The sequence below is a fragment of the Lampetra fluviatilis genome, chromosome 1 (assembly GCF_964198595.1).
Source record: "Lampetra fluviatilis chromosome 1, kcLamFluv1.1, whole genome shotgun sequence".
In the NCBI taxonomy this organism is placed as follows: domain Eukaryota; kingdom Metazoa; phylum Chordata; class Hyperoartia; order Petromyzontiformes; family Petromyzontidae; genus Lampetra; species Lampetra fluviatilis.
In genome coordinates this window covers 31176038-31199304 of record NC_136275.1, presented here as the reverse complement: position 1 = coordinate 31199304, position 23267 = coordinate 31176038, and the positions used below count along the sequence as shown (strand labels likewise).

General features: G+C 44.4%; 1 protein-coding gene across 5 annotated transcripts; it reads left to right on the top strand.

Annotated features, from left to right (window-relative positions):
- The first annotated feature begins 549 nt into the window (after positions 1–549).
- On the top strand, positions 550–22338 carry QTGAL (queuosine-tRNA galactosyltransferase). 5 transcript variants are annotated; one of them, XR_013637178.1, is made up of 13 exons: positions 550–791; positions 1220–1384; positions 7868–7984; positions 9318–9417; positions 10818–10882; positions 13165–13230; positions 14622–14717; positions 16596–16691; positions 17089–17213; positions 17994–18145; positions 19572–19640; positions 20797–20871; positions 21943–21983. XR_013637178.1 is itself a non-coding variant. In XM_078860556.1 (13 exons), exons 2-13 carry the CDS (start codon positions 1286–1288, stop codon positions 22021–22023), a joined length of 1125 nt encoding a protein of 374 aa, XP_078716682.1. In that variant the 5' UTR covers positions 550–791; positions 1220–1285; the 3' UTR covers positions 22024–22334. The 5 variants fall into 5 exon arrangements, 4 of the variants coding, with proteins under 4 accessions (XP_078716682.1, XP_078716701.1, XP_078716691.1 ...); XM_078860556.1 differs by having other exon boundaries at positions 18010–18145; positions 21943–22334; XM_078860575.1 differs by lacking the exon at positions 19572–19640 and having other exon boundaries at positions 21943–22338.
- The last annotated feature ends 929 nt before the right edge of the window (positions 22339–23267 follow it).

Here is a 23267-nt window from a genome sequence, read left to right as displayed (position 1 = left end):
TCCGCTACAATATATACGAAGAAAATGTGATTCTTGCTTTTCCATACCTGTATCATGAGCTTAATAATACAGTAGATGAATCGACGCATTGTTTCACCCCCAGTGATAATCGTGAAAAGTAAACTCTTCATTATATATCTCCCTAGTTTATTAATGGCATTTGCTAAACAGCTTTATGCAGGATCCTCCTGAAAGAGTCATAAATATGTGCAAACAAAATATGCGCAACCTGAAATGCCTCTTCATGTGTGCAATGTGAATAAATGAGGTTACATTTTTTGTTAAAACACAGCAAGGGATAAAGGTGAATAATATGCAACATGTCATTGGGGATCTTATTGGCAATCAGCAACTGATAACGCAAATGAGTTCCGCACAAATAGCAATACATTTCCCGGACAATTGTAAGCATCTGATGATAATATATGTTGTCATGTGTTGTAATTACCACACTTTTTGCCTAACGTTAACTTGGACGACTAACCACTGTGCATGGAGCTGGGGGACCTCGGGGGCCTGTGATTGGCTCGTTGGGCCTTCTGTGACCCATGACCCTTTGAGGAAGCGGCGTTCGGGGCAGCACGGCGTGTGGGCCCTCCCTCGACTTTCACAACAAAAGCCCCTCAAGTCGTTTGCCTGTTTATTCAAATACTAAAAAAACATCATATACTGTGTGTATATATAACTATACATGCATTGCTGTACAAGTGGTTGCCTCTTTTTGTAAACATCCCCAACGGAGGGGATATGGTAATGCAGGCTCGTATTCGGCTGAAGACAGCGAAGCAAAGGTTTGTAATGACAACTCCACTGTGGACATTTGCATACACAAAAAATAATTTCACTACGTTGTTATTACTTAAAGACATTATTTTGTTTAAAGATTTTGCATACTGGTTTAAAAGGCGATTTTTGCATGTCCAGTTTAGACTTGCCTATACGTACTGGAATGATAATTATGGTAATGCAGAGACCGTTGTCAATCCACTGCTGGATGAGTCTCCTCCACACGTATCAGTCACGAGGATTGTTTGACCATACTTCACCACGCTGGTCAGTGCGGGTTGGTGATGGGGGTGGTTGGAGGGGTGGGAGATGTCTGGTTTGGATATCACTCGCCACTGGTGTTAGCCGTGCCCCGAAATTGGATTCCGTGTGTGAAGCAGTCACCCACCACTAAGAGATCGTAATTATCCCTAATTGTGTGTGTGGGTTGCAGACATTCTATGACATTGCGTGCACACGCAATAGGCGTTCGAGCACTGTGTGTGTGTTGCGTACAACGATGAGCGAGGCTTGCGGATCGAGCAGAACCGCCGAGGAAGCAGGAGCCCCTGCACAGATGCTTGATGATCCTGGGGGAGGAAAGGGCCCTGTGGATGTGGTGGGTGAAGGCCACTCTACTTGCATATCCGCCGTGTGTAAGGCTCATCGTAGCCTCAGGAGCAGTGGTTTTATTAACCTTCATTGCAGCCCTGCACCTCTCTGGTTCTTTCGGTAAAGTCACGTAGAAGGGAAATAATAGAATAATAAAAAGAAAACATTAAACCGCTGTGGTTTTCACACCTGATGATGATTGCTTGTGTTGCAATCGAAACGTCGTGAGAATGTTATTGTTTTATTTTTAGTATTTCCCTTCCACGTGACGTTACCTAAAGAACCAATAATATGAATCCCTGCAGTCACGAAAGCTTTAAATGCATAGTGTTTGATGAAACAAAGTAGTTGTAATTACGTGGCCGTACTTAATTTGTTTTCGATTATTTGCCTTCTAGAAAAATCTGGCCATGCCTCGCATCCGCCTGGCATCTGGCACCCCAGGTTAAGAACCACAGGTCTGAAGCTATGCACTTTTAAATCTAGATTGGAAACTAATTTCGTTAGAACTGCTTGTTGTGTGCGTTAGTTTGTCCTTCCCCCGCACATCGCCGATTCGCACGGTTGGCTACGTATGGTGCGAAAGAAGTTCAATATACAAAAGTATGTTTGATTCACCGCGTGCACGCATCCACATTACGCTGTGTAATCCCTCAACAGTCGTACTCCGAGTGTCCTTCAAGCGAATTCTGAACCACACAGGAGACGAGAATAATGTTTGTCGCAGGACAGTAAAACCGATATGTATTTCTCAGAGTCTATAATTGTATCGAATTCGAGTGCAGAAACAATCGTAATCTTTTGTGCAGTCTTTGCTTATTTTATTGAGAAATCGTATGACTATCGGATACTTTCATCAAGCCCTTTTCCTATTATCCACGACCACAAATAAAGCTTACGATCTATTTGAGAAACCGCATGCATCTCTCCGTGTTTCACTGTTCTTCATCAGTGTCCATGATACTGATCCATGTGTCATAGCTGGTAATACACATTAACATCTCCCTGTTGTTGACAAATGATTGAGTTCAGCGTCCCAAAAGCGATCCAATGCACTATAACGTGATCGTCTATTTTGCCCTCGCTGCCTTTTCAAGTTGTATCCTTCCGGAAAGTTATCTCCAATTGTTTGCCTAACTTGTTTTACACAAATATAGTTTTGCTCATCTTTACCTATATGTAATGTCGTAACTCGGCGGGAGACGACTTCACGGGTAACACACTCTTTATTTTATCAAACTCGTTCACAGGTGACTAACACCTACTTTGTATCTCGGGTGACAAACACCCACTTAGTATCTCGGGTGACAAACACCCACTTAGTATCTCGGGTGACAAACACCCACTTAGCTACTTGGCGACTAACGCCCACTGAGCTACTCGGATGACCAACATCCACTTAGTATCTCGGGTGACAAACACCCACTTAGCTACTCGGCGACTAACGCCACTGAGCTACTCGGATGACCAACATCCACTTAGCTACTCGGCGACTAACGCCACTGAGCTACTCGGATGACCAACATCCACTTAGCTACTCGGCGACTAACGCCACTGAGCTACTCGGGACACTCCCTGCCCGGGGTATCCGTCTCGACTGTGGGTCCCCAGCCCGACCCACGGGGGCGTCGGACCCCGGGTCCCACAGCCTCGCCTCCGAGCCACACAGGGCCCCGGTCCCCACAAGGACGGCGGGACTAGGGGTCTCGTGGCACTAGGTCTTCAGCTCCGTCTTCGGGTCTTCAACTGGGTAACTCTCCCCGAGTGCTCTCGCGCGTCCCCCTTTATACCCCACCTGCGGACGTCGCTGCGAGCACCCACTTATTCGACCAATCGCCGGGCGCTGGCTACGATCCTCTTTTCCCACATCTCATCGTGCCTCACCACTCACGCCGCGCCGCCCCGTCATCTGTCACTCCCGGCGCGCGCGTCCACACCACGCCCACAACGCGTGCCCAACCCCGCACCCCGCGCCGCCCCGTGATCCATCACTGTCACAGTCGGCGTACGTCAATACCACCACTACATCACCCCCTACCACATAGCTCGCAGCCGACCCGGCTGCTATAAAAATATACAAACCGCCCTGTGTGCCCCGTAACACAACACAACAACTAACGTAACAACACAACACGACACGAACACTACCATCCGCAACCATCAACCAATGCCACCGCGACAATAGAACAATATATACACACCGGCGAGTGACAATAGCAATGTGTATGCCGAAAGGAAAATAAATGGAAATTTTTTTTTTTTTCTTTCGACTCGTGCAGTGTCCCATCCTTTCCGAGCGTCCCTACAACGGGACATTACCCCGGCAGAGGGGAACACCGGGCGAGCTCGGTGTTGAGAAAAAAAACGTCTTCATGAAAATTGTTGTGCCCTAGCCCGAGTCCGCCTTGCCGGTCCGTCGTACGGCACCAGACGCGGTTGAACGTCCGGTGGTGCCAGCGGTTCAGAAAGACATCGGCCAGGCACCGAGGACCCGTGCGTGCCGCGGGGTTCAGGCTCCCGACGGTTAGCAGCCGTCAAGCCCGAGGCACCTGGGGGTGGGTCAGGTGGAAACACGTGAGGAGCAGCCTGCGACACCTCCCTCCCCGAGTCGACGGTCACATCACACGCCCGGTCGTTACGGCACAGAACGGGGTCACACGGTGCCGTATAGGGCTTCAGTCGGGAGGGGTGCACGTACCAACGGCGTTTTTCCCATTTAATCTGTATACTCTGGGGTCGTGCAACCCGCACAATTTCCACCGGTCCCCTCCAAGGTCTCAACAACTTGGGGGACGTAGCCAACGGTGCATGTGGACAATGCAGCCAGGCCTTATCGCCTGGTTTCCAATCATGCGTATGCACCCTCCGCTCATGCAATCTCTCGTTCGCAATTTGCCGCGACCGCGAATTCAACCTCGCCGCCTCCCGTGCTTCAGTCAATTTTGCGATATTAAATTTGATGTGGTCTGCCAATTTAGATTTTGCACGTGGCTGGGAAATCCCCAGTTGGACGTCCATGGCCGGATCGGCCTCCCGCCCATACATAAGAAAAAATGGGGAAAACCCCGTCGCCGCATGAGGGGCCATTCGATAGGCCGCGAGTACCCCCGGCACCTGTAAGTCCCAATCAACCTGATCGTCGCAGACCTGTTGGCACAACATAGACGTAATCGTCCTGTTCAGACGCTCAACCATCCCGTCAGTCTGCGGGTGGTAGGGGGAAGTACGCACTTTCATTGTACCCAACAGGTCGCACACCTCGAGTGGCTTCCTCAACCGACGGGGTACCAACATTTTCGATCCCGGGGGCACCCTTACAGTCTGAGTTGCCAGCGCCTGCACCGTCGCACAAACCGTGCGTATTTTGGTAGGGCTCGTCAAGAACGCAAGCCGCCGACCTGACGGAAGCTCAATGCAGGCCTGATCTATGAGAATTTTGATGGGCATTTTGGACAAAAAGTCCGTACCTAGCAAACAGGGAACGGCCAGCGATGATGATACAAAAATAGGGCCCGCCAATTTGATGTCACCAATGCAAATAGTCGCCCGAATCTGGCCGATGATCCCCAGGGATCCCCCATTCGCCGCATTAAATGGCACGTCTACTGGCAGAAGGGGTCTACTTTGGACGGGAAGAATGTTATAAATAAGGTCCGAGATGATGGTGGCCGACGCACCCGTGTCAACAAGCACCCGGACCTCAACCCCGTCAATGAAGCCCGTTACCACGGACGACCCGGCCGACGCAGCCACGATCCTGTGGGCCAATTCGGACCACTCGACTGCTTGCGGGCCGCGTACGGACCCCCCTCGCCGAAATGAACCCCCGGCACCCAGCCGCGAACCCCCCACCGCCAAGCGGCGACCCGAATGTGCCGTGTTTGTGGACCGAACGTGTGAGGTGCCGCGACTTGCCGGGTTTTGTTGGGATGACTTGTGGGCCTGGTCGTCGTCCCGACGTGGCCCTGTGGCGCGCTGACGCGGGGCCCGGCACCCGGCTGCGACGTGACCCCGAAGGCCGCAGTTGTAGCAGACGACGGACGTCGTTGGTTTCGGTTGCTCCAGCTTGCGGGGTGAACGTGTGGGCGAACGACCTCCCGTTCTCCACTCCCCCGGACGCGATGCAGCGAAGGCCTGCTCCTGATCCGCAGCTGGCTGAGGTTCGGCGATCGTGGCTGCCAGTACCGCGTTCCCCGCCAAATTGCAGACGACCCCCGGCCTGCGTTTGAGGACCTCGTACGCGTGAATGCTCGTGGCGATCGCCAGGGAGCAGATATCCATCTCGTCCGCCACGTTGATGGGGACCCCCAACTCGTGGGCCAACACCAGCAGCTGCTCCGTCACCATGGCGTCCTTCCCCTCCTTATCCATGCGGGGAAAAGCTGCGTCCGCCAAGGCGAGTAGTGCCGTGCGATAGGCGAGCGTCGTTTCTCCAGCCACCTTCCGCCGATCGTAGAACTGGTGGCGACACGTGGAGGGCGGCCCGAACACCTTCGCCATCAGGTGTAGTGCGGCCTGGAGCGTAGAGCGGGACGACCTTGCAGCAGATGTGAAGGCTGCAAGCGCGTCGTCGTCGAGCATCGCTGGCAACGCACGCAGGGCAGTGGTGTCGGACCACCCCGACATCTCCTGATGAGCGAGGAACCTTCGTTGGAAGGCTCCCCAGTCGCCCCCATCCGCCTTGAACGCCGACAGCGCGGGCAATCTTTGCTGGAGGACCCGATCGTCGTCGACGTCGGAGAGATTTTCCCGCGCTCCGCTGTAGTTGTGTAAAATGTCGGCTCGGTTGTCAGGCGCAAAATGGAGAGCTCCGGTGCGCGCTGATGATGTGGGCTGCGCTGAGCGGAGGTCTCCGGTCACGTGGTGTCCGTGTTTCCCGCCAATCAATGGCGGCCCCTCAAAAACGGCGGGAACTTCCAGACTTTTGGCGCGAAGCGCCTTTTGGCGGGATCCCGCCAGCCTCGCTCCTTCCTCCAACCCCGCAGCCGTTTTCTCGCCCGCTGGAACGGAGATCTCCGCCAAGATTGCAGCGGCGGCGAGCAGCAACTCCGCCAACCGGGAGTGTGCGTCTTGGAGGCTGGTGTTGGAGGCAAGCAGAGCGTCGGCCATCACCGCGAGGTGCTGCATCGGCGGCCACTCCTCGTCCTCTCCTCCCGAGGTTGGTGTCCCCGGTACGCCGTCGTCGTCCCGACCTCGCTCGTGGGTACGGGTAGTCTTCCTCGTGTCCATACTTCTTGAAGACAGGTTTACTTCTGACGCCAGTTGTAATGTAGTAACTCGGCGGGAGACGACTTCACGGGTAACACACTCTTTATTTTATCAAACTCGTTCACAGGTGACTAACACCTACTTTGTATCTCGGGTGACAAACACCCACTTAGTATCTCGGGTGACAAACACCCACTTAGTATCTCGGGTGACAAACACCCACTTAGCTACTTGGCGACTAACGCCCACTGAGCTACTCGGATGACCAACATCCACTTAGTATCTCGGGTGACAAACACCCACTTAGCTACTCGGCGACTAACGCCACTGAGCTACTCGGATGACCAACATCCACTTAGCTACTCGGCGACTAACGCCACTGAGCTACTCGGATGACCAACATCCACTTAGCTACTCGGCGACTAACGCCACTGAGCTACTCGGGACACTCCCTGCCCGGGGTATCCGTCTCGACTGTGGGTCCCCAGCCCGACCCACGGGGGCGTCGGACCCCGGGTCCCACAGCCTCGCCTCCGAGCCACACAGGGCCCCGGTCCCCACAAGGACGGCGGGACTAGGGGTCTCGTGGCACTAGGTCTTCAGCTCCGTCTTCGGGTCTTCAACTGGGTAACTCTCCCCGAGTGCTCTCGCGCGTCCCCCTTTATACCCCACCTGCGGACGTCGCTGCGAGCACCCACTTATTCGACCAATCGCCGGGCGCTGGCTACTATCCTCTTTTCCCACATCTCATCGTGCCTCACCACTCACGCCGCGCCGCCCCGTCATCTGTCACTCCCGGCGCGCGCGTCCACACCACGCCCACAACGCGTGCCCAACCCCGCACCCCGCGCCGCCCCGTGATCCATCACTGTCACAGTCGGCGTACGTCAATACCACCACTACATATACATCAGTACATTCTAACGTTTCCTGTAGTTAATTCCCTGTGGCAGTTATAATGACTGTTTTCAGGAAATCTGAGCTGGTTAAGGTTTATTTCCCATTTATATTTATGCAATTGTTTTTTCATTCCACCTTCTCAAACGTCTTCCATTTTGTTACTCTAAATAACTTTGGTCAAAGCGTGCCATCTTATCTAATTCCCAGTTTAAAATGCATTTTGGTACTTCTTTATAATTGACTTATAAGTATTGAAAATGCACAGTATTACGATGTAGATTAATTAATTGACAATGATAGTAACAAACGGATAAAAATTATTGTGGTTACAACAGCAGCAGGATTTGAGGCTTGTATCACTGTGGTGTGTTTGTGTTTGCAGTCGGTGATATTACCAGTGCATAATGCAGCTTGCTGGCTCGATGATTGTCTGCAAGGTCTAGTGGCCCAGGACTTTGAAGGAAGCATGGAGCTCTCCGCATTTGATGATGCCAGCACGGTGAAGTATTTTAATCCTTGGTTAAAACTCGGATCCCACATTTTTCTTGTAATGTACAGCAAATCCTTCCCTCTCGCGGGTTTAGCCATCACGTTTTTTGTGGTTTCCCGCCAAGTTTACTGAGGTACAGTTTGCCGATCTCGATCCTGTTGCTAGACCGTTTGCAGTTAACTGAGATTCCTGTACGCATTGTAACTACTGCTTGCGATGATGCTGGCGCGGAAGAACACACGCCATCTTTCCTCGATCTGGTCTCAGTCTCGTCTCCCAAGTGGGCCATTTCGGGTCCCAGGTCACGCGGTGTTCCCAGCCTCCAGTGGGGTTTAGCCACACGATTTTTCTTCCTGTAGTGTACCATACCGTACACATATCCATGTACAATGCCAAGCAGTATTTTTCATCCAATGCATTTACCCCACAAGTTTTATTTAACACTGGAAAATATGATATTTTGCATTCAAAATACTTCCTGTTTAATGTTTGGGTTGATGTAGGGTAACATAAAATAAAAGGAGGGGCTGTCATTATGAACCGTGAACCAATCCTCGAGTTTTCCCATGTACCTTGAGTTGCAGATCATGGATTTGCCAATTGCGGTGATTTTCAAGACTAACCCCCGCGATGGGCATGGGCTTGCTGTATATTCAATTGCACGTTATGTTGGCAAGTTCTTATTTGGTCCAGCAAGTAAATCAATGTAACAGTTTATTTGAACAATGTTTTTGCGTTATTCATAACAATCATGATTTGTATGTATATTATCAATTTCGTTCATATATATCAATGCAAATCAGAGTGCTTGTCTTTTGATGAAATGTGTAACATTGGTAGATTGAGTAATGAGATGACTTGATGTGTATGAAGAGGATCATGGTGGCAATTGTTTTCATATTAATTGTATTGACATTTAGTTTTGGCAAAAATGCCTTTGTTATTGCAAGCAACTGTCATTTCAGTTTAACAAATTTAACTCACTAAAAAGCCTTCATTCTTTTGCTCTCTCCTGTTAAACGAATCAGCACTGGAATACTGCTCACATGAATAGACATTGAAATTGATTTTTCTATTAAATAAAATGAAAAAATTTGATTTTTTTTAATATACTGTTTTGGTCAGACATATGCAATAAACAAAATAAAAATTTACACGATCAAACGGTCAGTAAATCAATTTATTGGCTTTTCATCTTTCCATTAACTCATTATACATTTTGCTGCAACTAATTTTCCTGTATATGCCAAGCAGTATTAAGTGGAAATATTGCAATGTGTACTTTATTATTATTTTAGACCGGCTGGTAATAATATCTTTCTTTTTTATGGCTGAAATTTAGGACATCTCTCTGTGTATTTTGGAAAGCTGGCGTGAAAAGCTAAAAAAGAGAGGCATATTGGTGGTGGTCAGAGGCCACAAATCTTCCCAACCAAAGGGCGGTAAGTGCTGTGCTTTGGCAAGAATCTTAGACTTTTCTGGAACAAAATAAACTCACTTATGTTACATGGTGGTAACCGGCAGCCTAGAGTGAGGATAACAACAAAACCAATCTGAACAAATATTGAGAAGCAAATGCAAGAAATACTGTCAAGGCCAAACTTTCTTGGATACACCAACTCGCCTAGATTTGCCAAAGCACCCTTGCATATTATTCTTGGCAGGTACATTTCAATATTGTCATCTTGAATGGTAGATAGATTCATGTCACGTGTCATTCATGTGGATGTCTTGCCACCACATTTTGCATTATCTGCTTGTGTGATGCTTTGGCCTTGGTAAAAATGTGGCATAACAAATCGCAAACGCCTTGTCCAACACTCCAAAAACATTCCAAAGGATATTTGACGGTGTTGTTAGGACACTGAAAGTTACTTTTCAAGCCGCAGCTTTGAAAATGTAATTATTAATATAGATTTTTAAAGTATCATGAATGTATCAGCAGTGTTCTGTCCCATTGTGCCAAACTAATGTGTCCCACAATTCCACACTGATGTGCATCGTTTAACATTGTGTGGCAACTGATCAATTGGCATGAATTCTATTTTTTTTAATTGCAAGGACTTTTATAATCAATGTTTTCATCTTTACTCATACAAAGTCACGCAATTTACTGTCATCAGCCATGATCAATCCACTTCTGAATGAAGGGTTACCTAAGTCCTTGCAATCTCTAATGGTTCTCTTATGTAACAATCCACCAAGCTCCTGCACATGATTTCATTGCTCCTAATTTTACATGGTTTTGTTAATCACTTTAAAATTACCTTTAAACTTTTTTTGGTTAATTTATTTTCAATGACTTTTGGTTCTTTCGGTAAAGTCACGTAGAAATAAAATAAAATAATTAATAGAATACGACGTTTCGATTGCAACACAAGCAATCGTCATCAGGTAGAACTAAATTTGAGAGAGACAAAACACAGACACGGAGACACACAGACAGACACACAAGCAGAGAGAGACAACACAGAGAGACCCAATGCCTCTGTGTCGAGGCCTTAAATAGAGAGAGAGGGGGGCTGGGCAGAGAGAGAGGTGAGTCTGCTGGGGCAGCTGCTGGGGCAGAGAAATTAGCATGTCAATGAAAGACCCAACAAGATTGGTACATTTTAGATAAGAGTTGTGTGGAAATCCACCCCGAAGCGACCGAAGGAAAGAAAGATCGAATGGCCCTATGAGAGCCTGGTAAATTTTAGAGAGAGAAATAGGCAGTTTGAGAAAACAAAATGTAGCAATTTTTTTGGGAAATGTAATGCAATGTTACACAGAGAGTCGGCTAACACAGTTAACGCAACAACAAAAAGGTATTTTATTTTCAATTGTTTCTCACATTCTTCAGTGGGATTTTCCAAGAACCAGGCCATTGCACAGAGTTCGGGCTGTCATCTGTGCTTTCAGGATGCAGTAAGTTTTGCAATGACACCATTGCACACACGGAGCAATAGAATGCAAATATTCAGTAGAAATGTATGGGTGCGACAGAAAGAAATGGTTGTGCATTGTTTGTGCAGTCTCGGGTCATGCTTAGAATGTGGAGTTTTAATTTAGACCCTGAGCTTTGGCGCACGCTGAAGAGACTGCCCTTCAGCTTGACTGTGTTACATGAGCAACCAACTGATGATTTTGAAGTCTCATTGTGGTGATGGGAAACAACCACCCAATGTGTATCTTTATGGATCAGCACAGAGGCCCTTTATTCATTTTTCCTTACTCAACCAAAACTGTAAACTGTAAAAATAAATGGATCACATGTGCACATCTTTATTTGAATTATCCTGGAGAACACATGAAATGCAACAACAACAGGCATTTTTATTACACGCTTTTTATTAACTCACTCTGTTGTATCCTCAAATCTTGTAACTCAAATTTTACCCACTTCCCAACGTGGTATCGACTGCAAACTTGGTATACTTATGTCATACTGATGACAATACTATATTCTATCATTAAAAATTTAAGATATATATTTTTAAACATTATTTTTTATATGTTATGTTTCGGTTTGGGTCTAATTGTCCACGCTCAACTAGCGTTGGCTGTAAATCACCACGGTCCCTTATGTTATGGCAAGCTTCTGGGCCACTTCCTGGAGTCGTGGAGTTCTTCCATTACTAGTACGGCACATTTCAATAAAGCGTGTTTTTTAAAAAAGTTAAAAAAAAATATTACTTATTATTTTTGCCTAATTTAGAAAATCGTAATTATATGAAAATGTAACCATCTTCCTGTATGATAGTTCATTGACATTAGCCATGGTCAGTCCACTGCTGGATTAAGGTCTCCCCAAACTCGTGATCCTGTGATATAAGGAATCCACCTGGCACCTGCACACCAGCTGATTTGGTGGTTATTTGGTTATGTGGCTAAAAGCTGCATTCCTACCTGTATATGTGGCTCACCTTGAAGCAAATTAAATGTATTTGTCAGGCAAAACAATTGTATTTATATATATTTACAGGAAAATGTATATATATATTGTTCAAGTAAGAAATATATTTTCAACTTCTGTAATGATCTCTTAAGTTTTAGACTTGACCACCAGTTCCTGGGGGCAGTAATTGTAAGAAGTTGAATATTACATACTATAGAGTTATATATTACATATCCATTTAATTAATGGTCAAATAAAACAGGTAATATATTGTTTTGCTTTTTCGATTTACATCCATATTAGGTTCATTATGCGTGTAAGCAAGGAGCGGAATTTAAGGGGACTCATAATTATTTTGTCCTCTGACTCACCCCGCAGTCAATTATTAGCAGGAGTTCAAGAGTGGCAATTTTCACACGGCTTACATGCATGCCGCGCCATTAATTGTTCATATTTCCAGAAAGAGCCAGCCAGCTTGTAATCGTGTGTGCACAACATCCTTGCCCTGTTTAACTGGCGCGTTTTATTTGGAAAGTCTTGAGTAAATGCTATAAAAGTCGTGCTATGGCAAATTATTTTACAACACAAATTATTCATCTTTTCCACAACACGGGTACGAATGGAGCTTTGTGCGGTGACGATTACCAGTAGGAATAGAACTGGATCCTTGGATTTGAGGGTTTGGCGGAATTGAGAAAGTACAGGCGAAGGGAGTGATTAAGTGGAGCACATTAGGAGAGAACAATGCACTCTTGTCAGTATTGTATACATAAGCAGTGCAGAACAGAGGTGCAAAGCAGTAATTATAGCATTTACGCTTACATAATACATGGCGTGGGGTGGGGCAGTGGCGTATTGGTTAGCGCACTGGTATTAACCCAGCATCAATGGTAAGTGATGTTGAACTGGTTATTGAGCCCCATAACATCAACCCACACTGACCAGTTTGGTGCGGTATGGTCAAGTGACCCCGTGACCGAAATGGTGTGGGCAAGCTTTCATCCAGCAGTGGATTGAAAAAGTCCTTTAAATACACTTGTTTTAATATTATTGCTTACACGAACGTTACTATAACCAAATGAGAGTTCATTGAGACTCAACAATTTTTTTTAATGAAGACATGGGGTACAGAGTTATATTTAGATTATTTTTGTTTAATATACGTGTTTATAAACTCATCATAACGGTGTAAAAATTAAACCGTGTACATTTTTTGAAACGCGTAAAATCTCTGTTGTTTTTTGGCTTAATTTTCGACTTCACTTCTGTGCTTCAACTGTCTATTTTAAAATGCGTGCATTTTTTACTTTAGGATGACGTCATGATGCCAGAAAGGATAAGACTCCAGTACGAGGCTGCTCAAAATCACCCCGGGGCAGTGAGTGTTCTGTGTGTGCACCCAGCTTTCATAGCTTTGTATATCCGTTAGCTAAATATTTAAAGCGAAGCACTAATGCACTCTTGCAGAAGGTCAACATTTAAGTTAAAATGCCTGACTCACATTTAGAAAGTTGTGGGTTCAATTCCCTGAGTCGACTCGATCATCATCTCTACATGGTTGATAAAAAAAAATACGACAATTTTTACATTAAATTAATAATGATTATCCTGTGACTAAATATATCCCTGAATTGGCAATGTGGAATTTTGACAGCTGGCTAAGGCCAGCACTGAAGGTGATTGGCATACCAGCAACCGCTGGGAGATGCTATGACTTGATTTTTCACGATGAAATTTGTACGAGGTTGGGTTGGAGTAATGATTTTATTATCGTCTGTTTTCTAAATTATTGTTATGTTATGATAATTATCGTTGCTCGTTTTATATAAAAAAATATTTTATCTCATGACAAAATATTAATAAAGTTAAATTAAAAGGTGTTAATCAATGTTGTAGCCATTGTCATTTCAATTAGTGCTTTACAAACAAAACGTGTTTCAGAGTTGTTGAAGTCTTGGCGTTCATACTATTCCATAATAGTCCTTGAACATTTTATAAATTAAATCTTGACTTAACGCTTTCGTGACTGCAGGAATTCATACTCTTTGGGTCTTTCGGTAAAGTCGCATAGATAGAAGAAAAATAAAATAAAAATCACGATGTTTCGATCGCAACACAAGCAATCACCTTCAGGTGAAAAAATACAGCAGTCAGTCTGCTGTTGTGATTTTTTATTATTTTATTATTTTTCTTTCTACATGACTTTACCCAACCCAAAGACCCAAAGAGTATTTTATGAATTAGTTACATAGCGTGTGACTACATTTGCTTTGATCAGAAAATGCATGGCAGGTTTATATTGAGTGAACTGCAGTTGGAGGATCTTTCAGCGAGCTTATTTTTCCTGGAGATAAAGAAAAGTGCAGAGCAAGGCCATAATAATACAAATACATACTCTTTGGTTCTTTCGGTAAAGTCACGTAGAAAATAATAATAAATCACGACGTTTCGGGAGCAACACAAGCGGCCGTCCTCTTTCCCACCTGAGTACGACCGCTTGTGTGGCGATAGAAACGTCGTGATTTATTATTTTTTTTTTCTACTTGACTTTACCGAAAGAACCAATGAGTATGGATTCCTGCAGTCACGAAAGCTTCAAATCAAGAATGCAAAATACAATTACAGAGTTATGGGAAAGTGATAATGCCATAAATTGTCATGTCGCGAAAAAAATCCAATTAAATCAGTATCGCATCGTATCATGAAAAATACTATTGCGGCAACCCTACCATGAGCGTACGGTTTATTCGAAGGTTGTTTTTTGCCCAGGTGATAGGCTGCCAAGTAAGGAGGGAGCCAGAAGACTCGACAGAGCGGTACACGCGGTGGATTAACGGCCTCTCTCAAGAACAGCTGCTCACTCAGGTAAGGGCACGGTCCACTACGTGCTGACACCACCCACCCATTGTCCTACCAACAGGCCTTTGGAGAAACATTCATTATTTTCCAATCATAAAATATTACATTTTTTGCACGTGCACGTTTATGGCTGTGCTTTATTTTGGCTTGAGCACAATAAAATTAAGGCAGGTGCCGCCGGAGGCAGGGATGTAAAATTTGCGGTCGCATGTGCACACACGTACACGCTTATACATACCTTGGCAAGTGACTCAATAAACTTACACAACTTTGCTTACTCTCTTAATGTACATGCAAATATACACACATAATTGTCCAGGGCAATGGTGCTGTGGTGTAATGGTTGAAGTCTAATCATTTAGCAAGGTCCTTAAATCCTACCAACTATGTTCACCTCGCAGTATAGATGCATAAACCGCAGTCGAATGGTAGCTTACGTATTGTGGGGGTAAAGTGTGTGGAAGAGTAGGCCAAAATATAATCTAGAGGCGCTTTCTAGGGCCCCCTCTAATTGAGACACTTCCGCCAGTACTAACACGTGCAAGCACACACACTAATGTTTGCGGGGTGGTAGCTTCAGTGGGAAGTTCTACTCAGCCACAATTTGAGGGAAACATGAGAAACCTGTCCCACTCTAATGTCTGCTGTGTTTAACACTGTATACCGAACTGCAGAAGGAATTCATTTTGAATGTGCGTGCTGCCAGCACCGCACGTTTTCCCCCCTTTCCTTTCACAATTGCAGTGTATACATACAAAGGGCGCTGTGCTCTTAATGTGTTTGCATTCAAGAGTTAAAAAATAACTCTTTTGAATTACGGTGATAAATAGGCACTTTGAGGTGTGTTACTGAAGCATTGAAAACAGGATCCAAACAGTGCCTGGAGTGTGTGTTTTGAAGAGGTCATGGGGCAGTGATTTTCCCTGCTTTCCTCAATCAATGGAAGCAGTTCTCGGGAATTCTTACAAATCGTCATGACGAGCCGGTTGTTTTTGATTATATGTTTATTGAAAATTATATTTCCAAATACTTCAAAAGGCATCCTTGTTTTTTGGTGCTTGTGCTGTGCATAGGTTATTCATAGAACACGTAACTATATGCTTGTGAATGCAATTTAGTACCACTACATTTTAGAGGTGGAGATACGATGCAGTGGTTAGTGCACTGTGCTATGAACTTGGTGACCTGACTTCGATTCCTGGTCACAGCTAGCATCAGTAGTGACTGTTATCTAATCCGCTCCTGGGCCTTCCTCCGTCCAGCAACCAGCAGTGACCAGCATGGCCAAGTAGGGTTTAACCAACCCCGGGACTGACGTGATGAAATGGTAATGCCTTCATCCAGCAGTGGATTGACAGCAGGCTGTAAATTATGAATACTTTTAATGTCCACGTAAATAGGTCAATACATCTTCCTGGTTTTTTCGGTAAAGTCACGTAGAAGGGAAGTAATAAAATAATTGTTTAATTTTATTATGTTTTATTTTTATTATTTTATTACTTCCCTTCTACGTGACTTTACCGAAAAAACCAAGAAGATGAATCCCTGCAGTCACGAAAGCTTTAAATCGAAATTTAGGTCAATACAGTCAAAAATAAATCAGCATTTTTCTTTTTTTAAAAATGTGTTATTGGCATTCAAATCCACAAACTGCATAAACAAAGTACTTGTTTACAAATTGTAGCAGTGACTGCATTATATATTCTTGAACCAAGATGACCTGCTTGGGCACAGTGAAACCAATTTGGTGTGTGAAGCAGCTCGGCAGCTGCCCTGTGGTTTGTTTCGGGAAACTGAAGTCAGAACCTGCCGTAATGTATTTATTGTATCTGTGTGGTAACACATTAAATTATTGCAATACATACACCCGTGTGCGATTTGCAGGCATTCACCTCACATGGCCCGACCGTTATCATGCCCACTTGGTTCTGTCACAGAGACCTCTTCAATGCCATCGGCAATTTCGACGAAGGGGGAAAGGTAAGGTCTTGTTGCTTGCCGGTTTATCTATTTAATGTTTAAAAAAAAAGGATCCACTGTTAAAATTCTAGTTTCCGAAATGGTGATGTTGGAACCTTTTGTTGCGATAAAAAAATGAACGGACGGCTCACTCCGTGTCGGTTGTGTCTACTGCAAACAAGCCAGATAATGTGGTACGCTGTTTATTCAGGAGAATTCATTTACCCCCCGCAGTGTGATTTTAGCCCTGAATTGGAACCGTTGCATTGCCTGGCAGAAGAGGATGTGGCCCACTGATTTGTAATGGCATTGTCGGCTTATGGACTGCCGGACTGAAGCGAGTGGGCTGAAACATTTAGCGTGGCGAGGCCTCAAAGGGAGTTTGGGTGCTTGAGCGCGGCTACTTGTTTGCGTCTAGGGCGTTCCCGAGGACCTGCTGTTTTTCTACCAGCTCCTCCGCCTCGGGAACCGACCCCTTCGCGTGGACCAGTGCCTTCTCACGTACCGTTACCACCGGACGGCCGCCACCCACTCGGTCCTCGAGTGAGTTGGGGCAACCAAACAACACCCTTCTCGAGTGAAATGACGGGTCGCTGTCATCATCACGAGCAACGGCGGGGGCATCGTCATCATCGTCGTCATCATAATTACGATCCAGAAACACGATTACAATTACACACGTCACAAGCCAGTGATGTTCCACTTTACAAGACAAAGGCGTAAAACAATTGAAAGTAAATACTGTAAAACTATGAAAAGAGAGAATATAAAAGTGATATATTTATATAAGAATATTTCAATCTTCAGTTGCTGCAGAAACAGCAGCAGCAATAAAATTATCACCATCATGGGACCTCCTGTGCCAGTACCAAAATATGAGAATAGGTTTTCCCCTTTTATCTGGCAACACAACAGGTGTTAAGTTGTTAAAACACCAAACTGAAACCTTTTACAAGGAATCATGTCTGCATTAACCACGGTGGCGAGATGTTAAGTACCTCGCCTCGTATGCAGGTCGTGGGTTCCAACCCAACATTGACGCCTGTTGTATTTTTTGCCGTTTTCATGTTCTCCCCGTGGTCATGTGGATTTTTCTCCTAGTCTCTGGTTTTTCCCTCCACATTTAGAAACATGCATTTCGAGTATTTGGATGCTATACATTTCCACACGATAAGCCATTTTGTTGAGCTATCATTTCTGAAAAAAAGCTATGTAGCTCAGTGAGCCTTACCCGGTTAAATAAAATAAATAGTTTAGTTTAAAGTATTACACATTGCTGTTGGTGTAATGTATAGAGGTGCATTCTGTGTTGTGATGATGCAGTATGCCGTACTCCCAGGGGCACCATATGGGATCTGCGTGTGCGCTTCCTGGAGGAGCGTGTGCTGGCGCAGTGGCAGCGTTTCACCATCTGGAATGCGGGCAAGCAGGGCAGGAAGCTGTACAGGAGCCTCGGCGTCCACAGCCGGCACAAGGTGCTGCGAGGCATCGCGCACAGCTTAACAGTGCTAATGTATAGGGGTAAAACGACGATGCATCTATAAATCCATGAAACTCATCACCCATCATCAGCCATGAGCAATCCAATGCTGGAGGAAGGTTTGCTACAGCCGTAAACATCTTTCAAGGGCTTGCGGTGCAATAAGGGGTCAAGACAGTCGGTTTGAGGAGGCTTTTTTGCTGCGAGTGGACTCATTCTGGCTGAAGATGATTTGTTGTACATAACACCTTCACGTCACACTTGTAGCCGCTACAAGGGTGAGACTGAAAGCAATGTGTAAAACATAAGAATAGATTATTTCTATGCCGTGCGGATCATGGGTGTTGCTTTGCCGTACTTCACTACGCTGGTCTGTGCGTGTTGGTGAAGCGTATACATGGGAGCGTGGCATGAGATAGCCAAACATCTAAACATAGGCCCATAGAGCTTGGGCAATTGTTGGCAAAGCTTCTGGCTACCTTCTGTTTGCCTGTGCATGCCTCTGAATCATTCTCTGAGAGTGGACACCAACTGCGTGTTACAGATTTGTAACTACGACACTATTGCATTACAACAGATATTTCTGCACTGCTCTGTCACTCACAATGTAGCCCCAAGCACTATCTAGGTTTGCATCGTTGAGATTCTGAGATCTGATAGCACTGAGCAAATTATGGGTGAGGTGGCCATTGGCACACTGATGTATGGTTCATTCTACAGACTGTAACTACATTATACATTAAGAAAGCATGTGATGTGTGAGTGATGTTAGCAACCGACTCCATGCTTTGCCCACTCTCTGATCAATGTTAGTGTCACGTGGCATGGGAGGCAAATTACTTGGTTCACTAATTATTAGGATTCTATATTTTACATTGCTTTAAATATTATGTCTCACAAATAAACAACGTAGCATTTTAGGATGACCCTGCCTATGATTAGAACCAATCCATTTCTTGGGGGAAGATACATTAAAAGTATATCTGAGTTACGGCCACTACGTCTGCAAATTTGCGCGCGTTACAAATTGAACTATTATTATAATTATATATTTATTTAGTTATAAAAACAGACTAAAAGCATATTTGTGGAAAATTTCAGCTTTCTGGTGCTTTTAGAGAATCATTAAAATATACCTCAGTGGGTTATAGTCGTCTGAATATATGATAAGTGTGTGTGTTTTATTAGTGTATTATTGATATATGATAAGTGTGTGTGTTTTATTAGTGTATTATTTACATATGGATATGAATGCTCTCACATAAAGTCCAAAGTAGGAGCTCAGGGAATGCAAGTGAATAATTACCACGTCCTGGCTTTTACGTTCCTAACGCTGATATGTTTTTATACCATATTTAGCTCTGCTTAAATATGAACATATGTAAATAAAGTTTGCCAAACTACTTTTTTTTTATTTGCAGGTGGAGGCATTTTGTGATGTGGACATTAAGAAAATAAAGAAAGGGTTTTATACATATGAAGAATCGCAGGTAAATATAACTAATTTTGGAATGTTCTTATGGAAACTTTATTCAAATAACATTTCTATCCACGCCCAAAGTGCGGAGAACAGTCTCCATCGATTACCCACTCAATCTGTCTGGCCTCTTTTCTCTGCTGTTAAGAAGGGCCATTGCTCAAATTGTTGCATATCATTTCTTTATTTTTCTTTCTTTCTTTTAGAGCACTGCTATTGACTGATGTATGGAGTTTTCGTTAATAGTGGAATGCCGTCTTTTTCTGTGCTCAGCGCTCCCCACAACACATGTGGAATCTGACCAAGTCCCATATAATACCTGCATTCCTTCCTGTGCAGCTAAGCTATCTATGATCTCCAATAATCCTCTTTCTAATGTGTATAATCATGCAGAGGGGTAGGGGGCTGGGGAGCAGTGGTACAGTCAGGAGCACACTGTGCTAAGAACCCACACATTTCTGTTTGATTAATGTCCATGGCTAGCATGGGGCGGTGATGTGGTTGTTAACATGGGGTGGTGATGTGCCCTGCGCGGTAGTGTGTTTTCCCGCTCGTTTTTGAGGTTCCATGGTTTGATTCTGGTTACGTATGCATGTTGAACTTCTTTTGCGCCGTACGTAGCTAACAGTGCTAATCGGAGGTACACATGGTGGTGGGTGGGGGGTTAATCCTTGCACGACCCCGGTCTCTCGTTACAAACGGATAGACAAACAAAGGATCATTTTTCACTCATGATGACAAAAACAAGGATCTTCAAATACATGAATGGTGGTATGATTTATTTAAAGTGCAGTACTCTATTGCATTTCAGCAATCCATCAGGAGCAAATGATCATAGCCAATCAGTCATCCAATTACATTTGTTTTGCCCACTCTCCATATTAGGTTTCTCCCAATCTGTTGTGTCCCGAGTATAGAGACGGAAGCGTAGACGACATGAATGTTTTTAATACTCGCAATAAGTCACATCATGTATGAGGAAGCCTCCTCTAGCAGGAACCCTTAATTCGCATACCTGATCATGTGACCATCTTAATAAGCTAATGCACACATATGCATGGCAATACACCTTGCACTACTTTTGGTTCATGATAGTAATATGATGTATGTGCGTATGAAGCTGGATGTTGCAGAATTAAAATATTAATAAAGGTTATTTTTTTCTTTAGGAACTCAAGAAACCAAATATTCCAATAAAGCATTTTTCAGCAGCAACTCCACCATTCATAATCTGCGTGAAAATGGTAAGCTTATTGCTGTATGGAGTGTCAGAAACCTCACGTATTTGCTTATGTATCAATCTTGCTTCATTCTTTTAGATTACTGGACAACTTAGAAGTCGCGATTCGTTTAATGCTGCAAGGTCGATCTCTATGACTGTGCTGCTTTGGGCTCTCCCGTTGTGTAGCTTTCAATGGTTTGTATATGCAATTCCAAGTTAAAAAAACACAGAGTCCTTTGAAGTAGTTCAAATAAATGCTGGTGGTTGTGTGTGTGTTTTTACGAGAGCTTGTGCTGACCATTTAATTTTTCAGCTCGCAAAGAAAGTATTTTGGAATGCAACTTATTTAGTGCAAAGAGTCTGGCCTCTGGGCATTGTTGCCCATTGCAGGTGGCCAGGAGTGAGGTCTGGTGGAGAAGCCGACCGGGGTCAGGGCAGATTGCTATCGCTTTAACAAACAGCCCAGAGCTGGCAAGTGGGGTCGTGTGTTTATTCTTTGAATCTCTGACTTTACGAAGCCATAGCCGAGGTGATTTTATTATAGAGATGGGCATAATTATTTTAGGTTCAGCATTTGTCAAGGTCAGATTTACAACTGCATGCACAATGGAGTTTTTGGTTACCTTTTAATTGTAATATACGGGATAACTAGTGAATTCGCAGGCTCATTTTTTTAAACTAGTCATGGGTTCAAAAACATCTGTAGTTGTATTTATTAACTCGTCATTCTATGGTGTAGATTAACTGAATCAGCAGCTTGATAACCCAAACAAAATGTTTAATTTTGGTGAAAATATCGAGCCTCTTAAGGTTTTTGCTGCAGGTAAAGTTCCATGTAAAACGTTATAATGAGTAGTCCGTAATGCTGCAGTAGGTCGTTGTACACATTTACTTTATGCAACACTGGCTACTGGGCAGTTGCAAAAGGCTTTAATTAAAGAATATATATTAGCCTGCCTTCCTCTGTATGAATGTATACAATCAAAGTCATCGTCATGACCCCATTGTTAATTCACGTAGCCATGCTGGTCTATAGAATTAATAATGATTGTGTTTTTGAAATTTAGTAATGATTTTTTGTTCCTTTTTACAGGATCTCACAAGTGGGGCGTTTGAGAAAAACTTGGAGTCATTACATTTGACCGAAGGAGTCCATTTCTACCACTTCAATTGAATTAAAAGGGAACCTCATCAAGAGCTTTGTAGCGGGAAAACATCACGTCGAACACAACATCACGCTGCTCTGATTATTTGCGACTTCTCTCTCTTTGTATACCAAGAGTATGTTTGCCATTGCCACTTGCACGTTAGATGCTATTTAACCACCAAAGTACAACATTTTGTTATACTTTGAATATTTGTTGCAGTTCATTTTTGCTTGACAATCAATTATCCCTTGTTTAGTCTATTTGGTGAGCGCTTAGTAACATGTGAGCAATGTTAATTTTAGAACTTTCCTGACTGCAGGAATTATTATTTGGTTCTTTCGGTTAAGTCACGTCTAAAGATAAAATAATAAATTAAATTAAATAATAGAATAATTTAATTTATTATTTTATCTTTAGACGTGACTTAACCGAAAGAACCAAATAATAATGTGAGCAATGCTTTGTTTTCCCGTGGGCGCAAGCCACGACTCCACACGGATGCTAATGCACACGTGATATGTTTAAATTATAATTTTTGACCACTACAAACAGCCGTGGAATACCCCGTGGACTTTGTGAGGCGAGCAAATGTTTCTCATTTCTGAATTTTCGTCCTGCCTAATCCTCGTGCAAAATACTGGAGTAAGGTTTCGAGATCTTGGCATGAAGACCTCAACGCCTGAGCGATGGCAGGATTCTAATAAAGAAAGGATTTTCTTAACTTCAGTGAATGCTAAGCTTCTTAACGCAACGCTACAATCTCAGCCCCACGACTTCTCTTTCATAACAGATTGTGCAGCCCAAATGAGATCCGTCAGGTGGAAACCGGAACTTCACCCACCGTGAAGTGCGGTCAGCGCAATTGGTGCTGGTGTCTTGGTAATGTTCAGGCCTCGGGAAGCGGTCTTCCGTCCTCGTTTTCCTGAAGCGACGTCCTTTGTGTAGTTTTAAGGAAGTTCCCCCTGCCCCGTGGGTCACTCATCACACCAGCGGAGATCACGGTTGCCCACTGATCCGCCCCAACCAACCCTCACGAAACCCGTCTTGTTAAACAGGCTTTTAATGCTCCACGTGCGTGTGTCCACTCAGTGGCCTGTAACGTTATCCCTTTTAAGGAACAAAGCGCAACATGAGTGTTGATGAACCATGAAACGGTGACTTTAAAGGCATATTATACTCATATCAATGTCTTTCTGTCCTCGCAAAACGTGGGAGTAGTGGCGCACGCATGTGGTCCTGTACTTTGGAGGTAGGCTTGGTGGATCATACC

Bases quoted from the DNA above. Each gene is read 5' to 3' on its own strand.
- QTGAL (XM_078860556.1), top strand. From the start codon at position 1,286: ATGAGCGAGGCTTGCGGATCGAGCAGAACCGCCGAGGAAGCAGGAGCC. The intron at 16,692-17,088 runs GTAAGGTCTTGT...GTTTGCGTCTAG, and splicing joins ATTTCGACGAAGGGGGAAAG to GGCGTTCCCGAGGACCTGCT. The intron at 17,214-18,009 runs GTGAGTTGGGGC...CCGTACTCCCAG, and splicing joins GCCACCCACTCGGTCCTCGA to GGGCACCATATGGGATCTGC.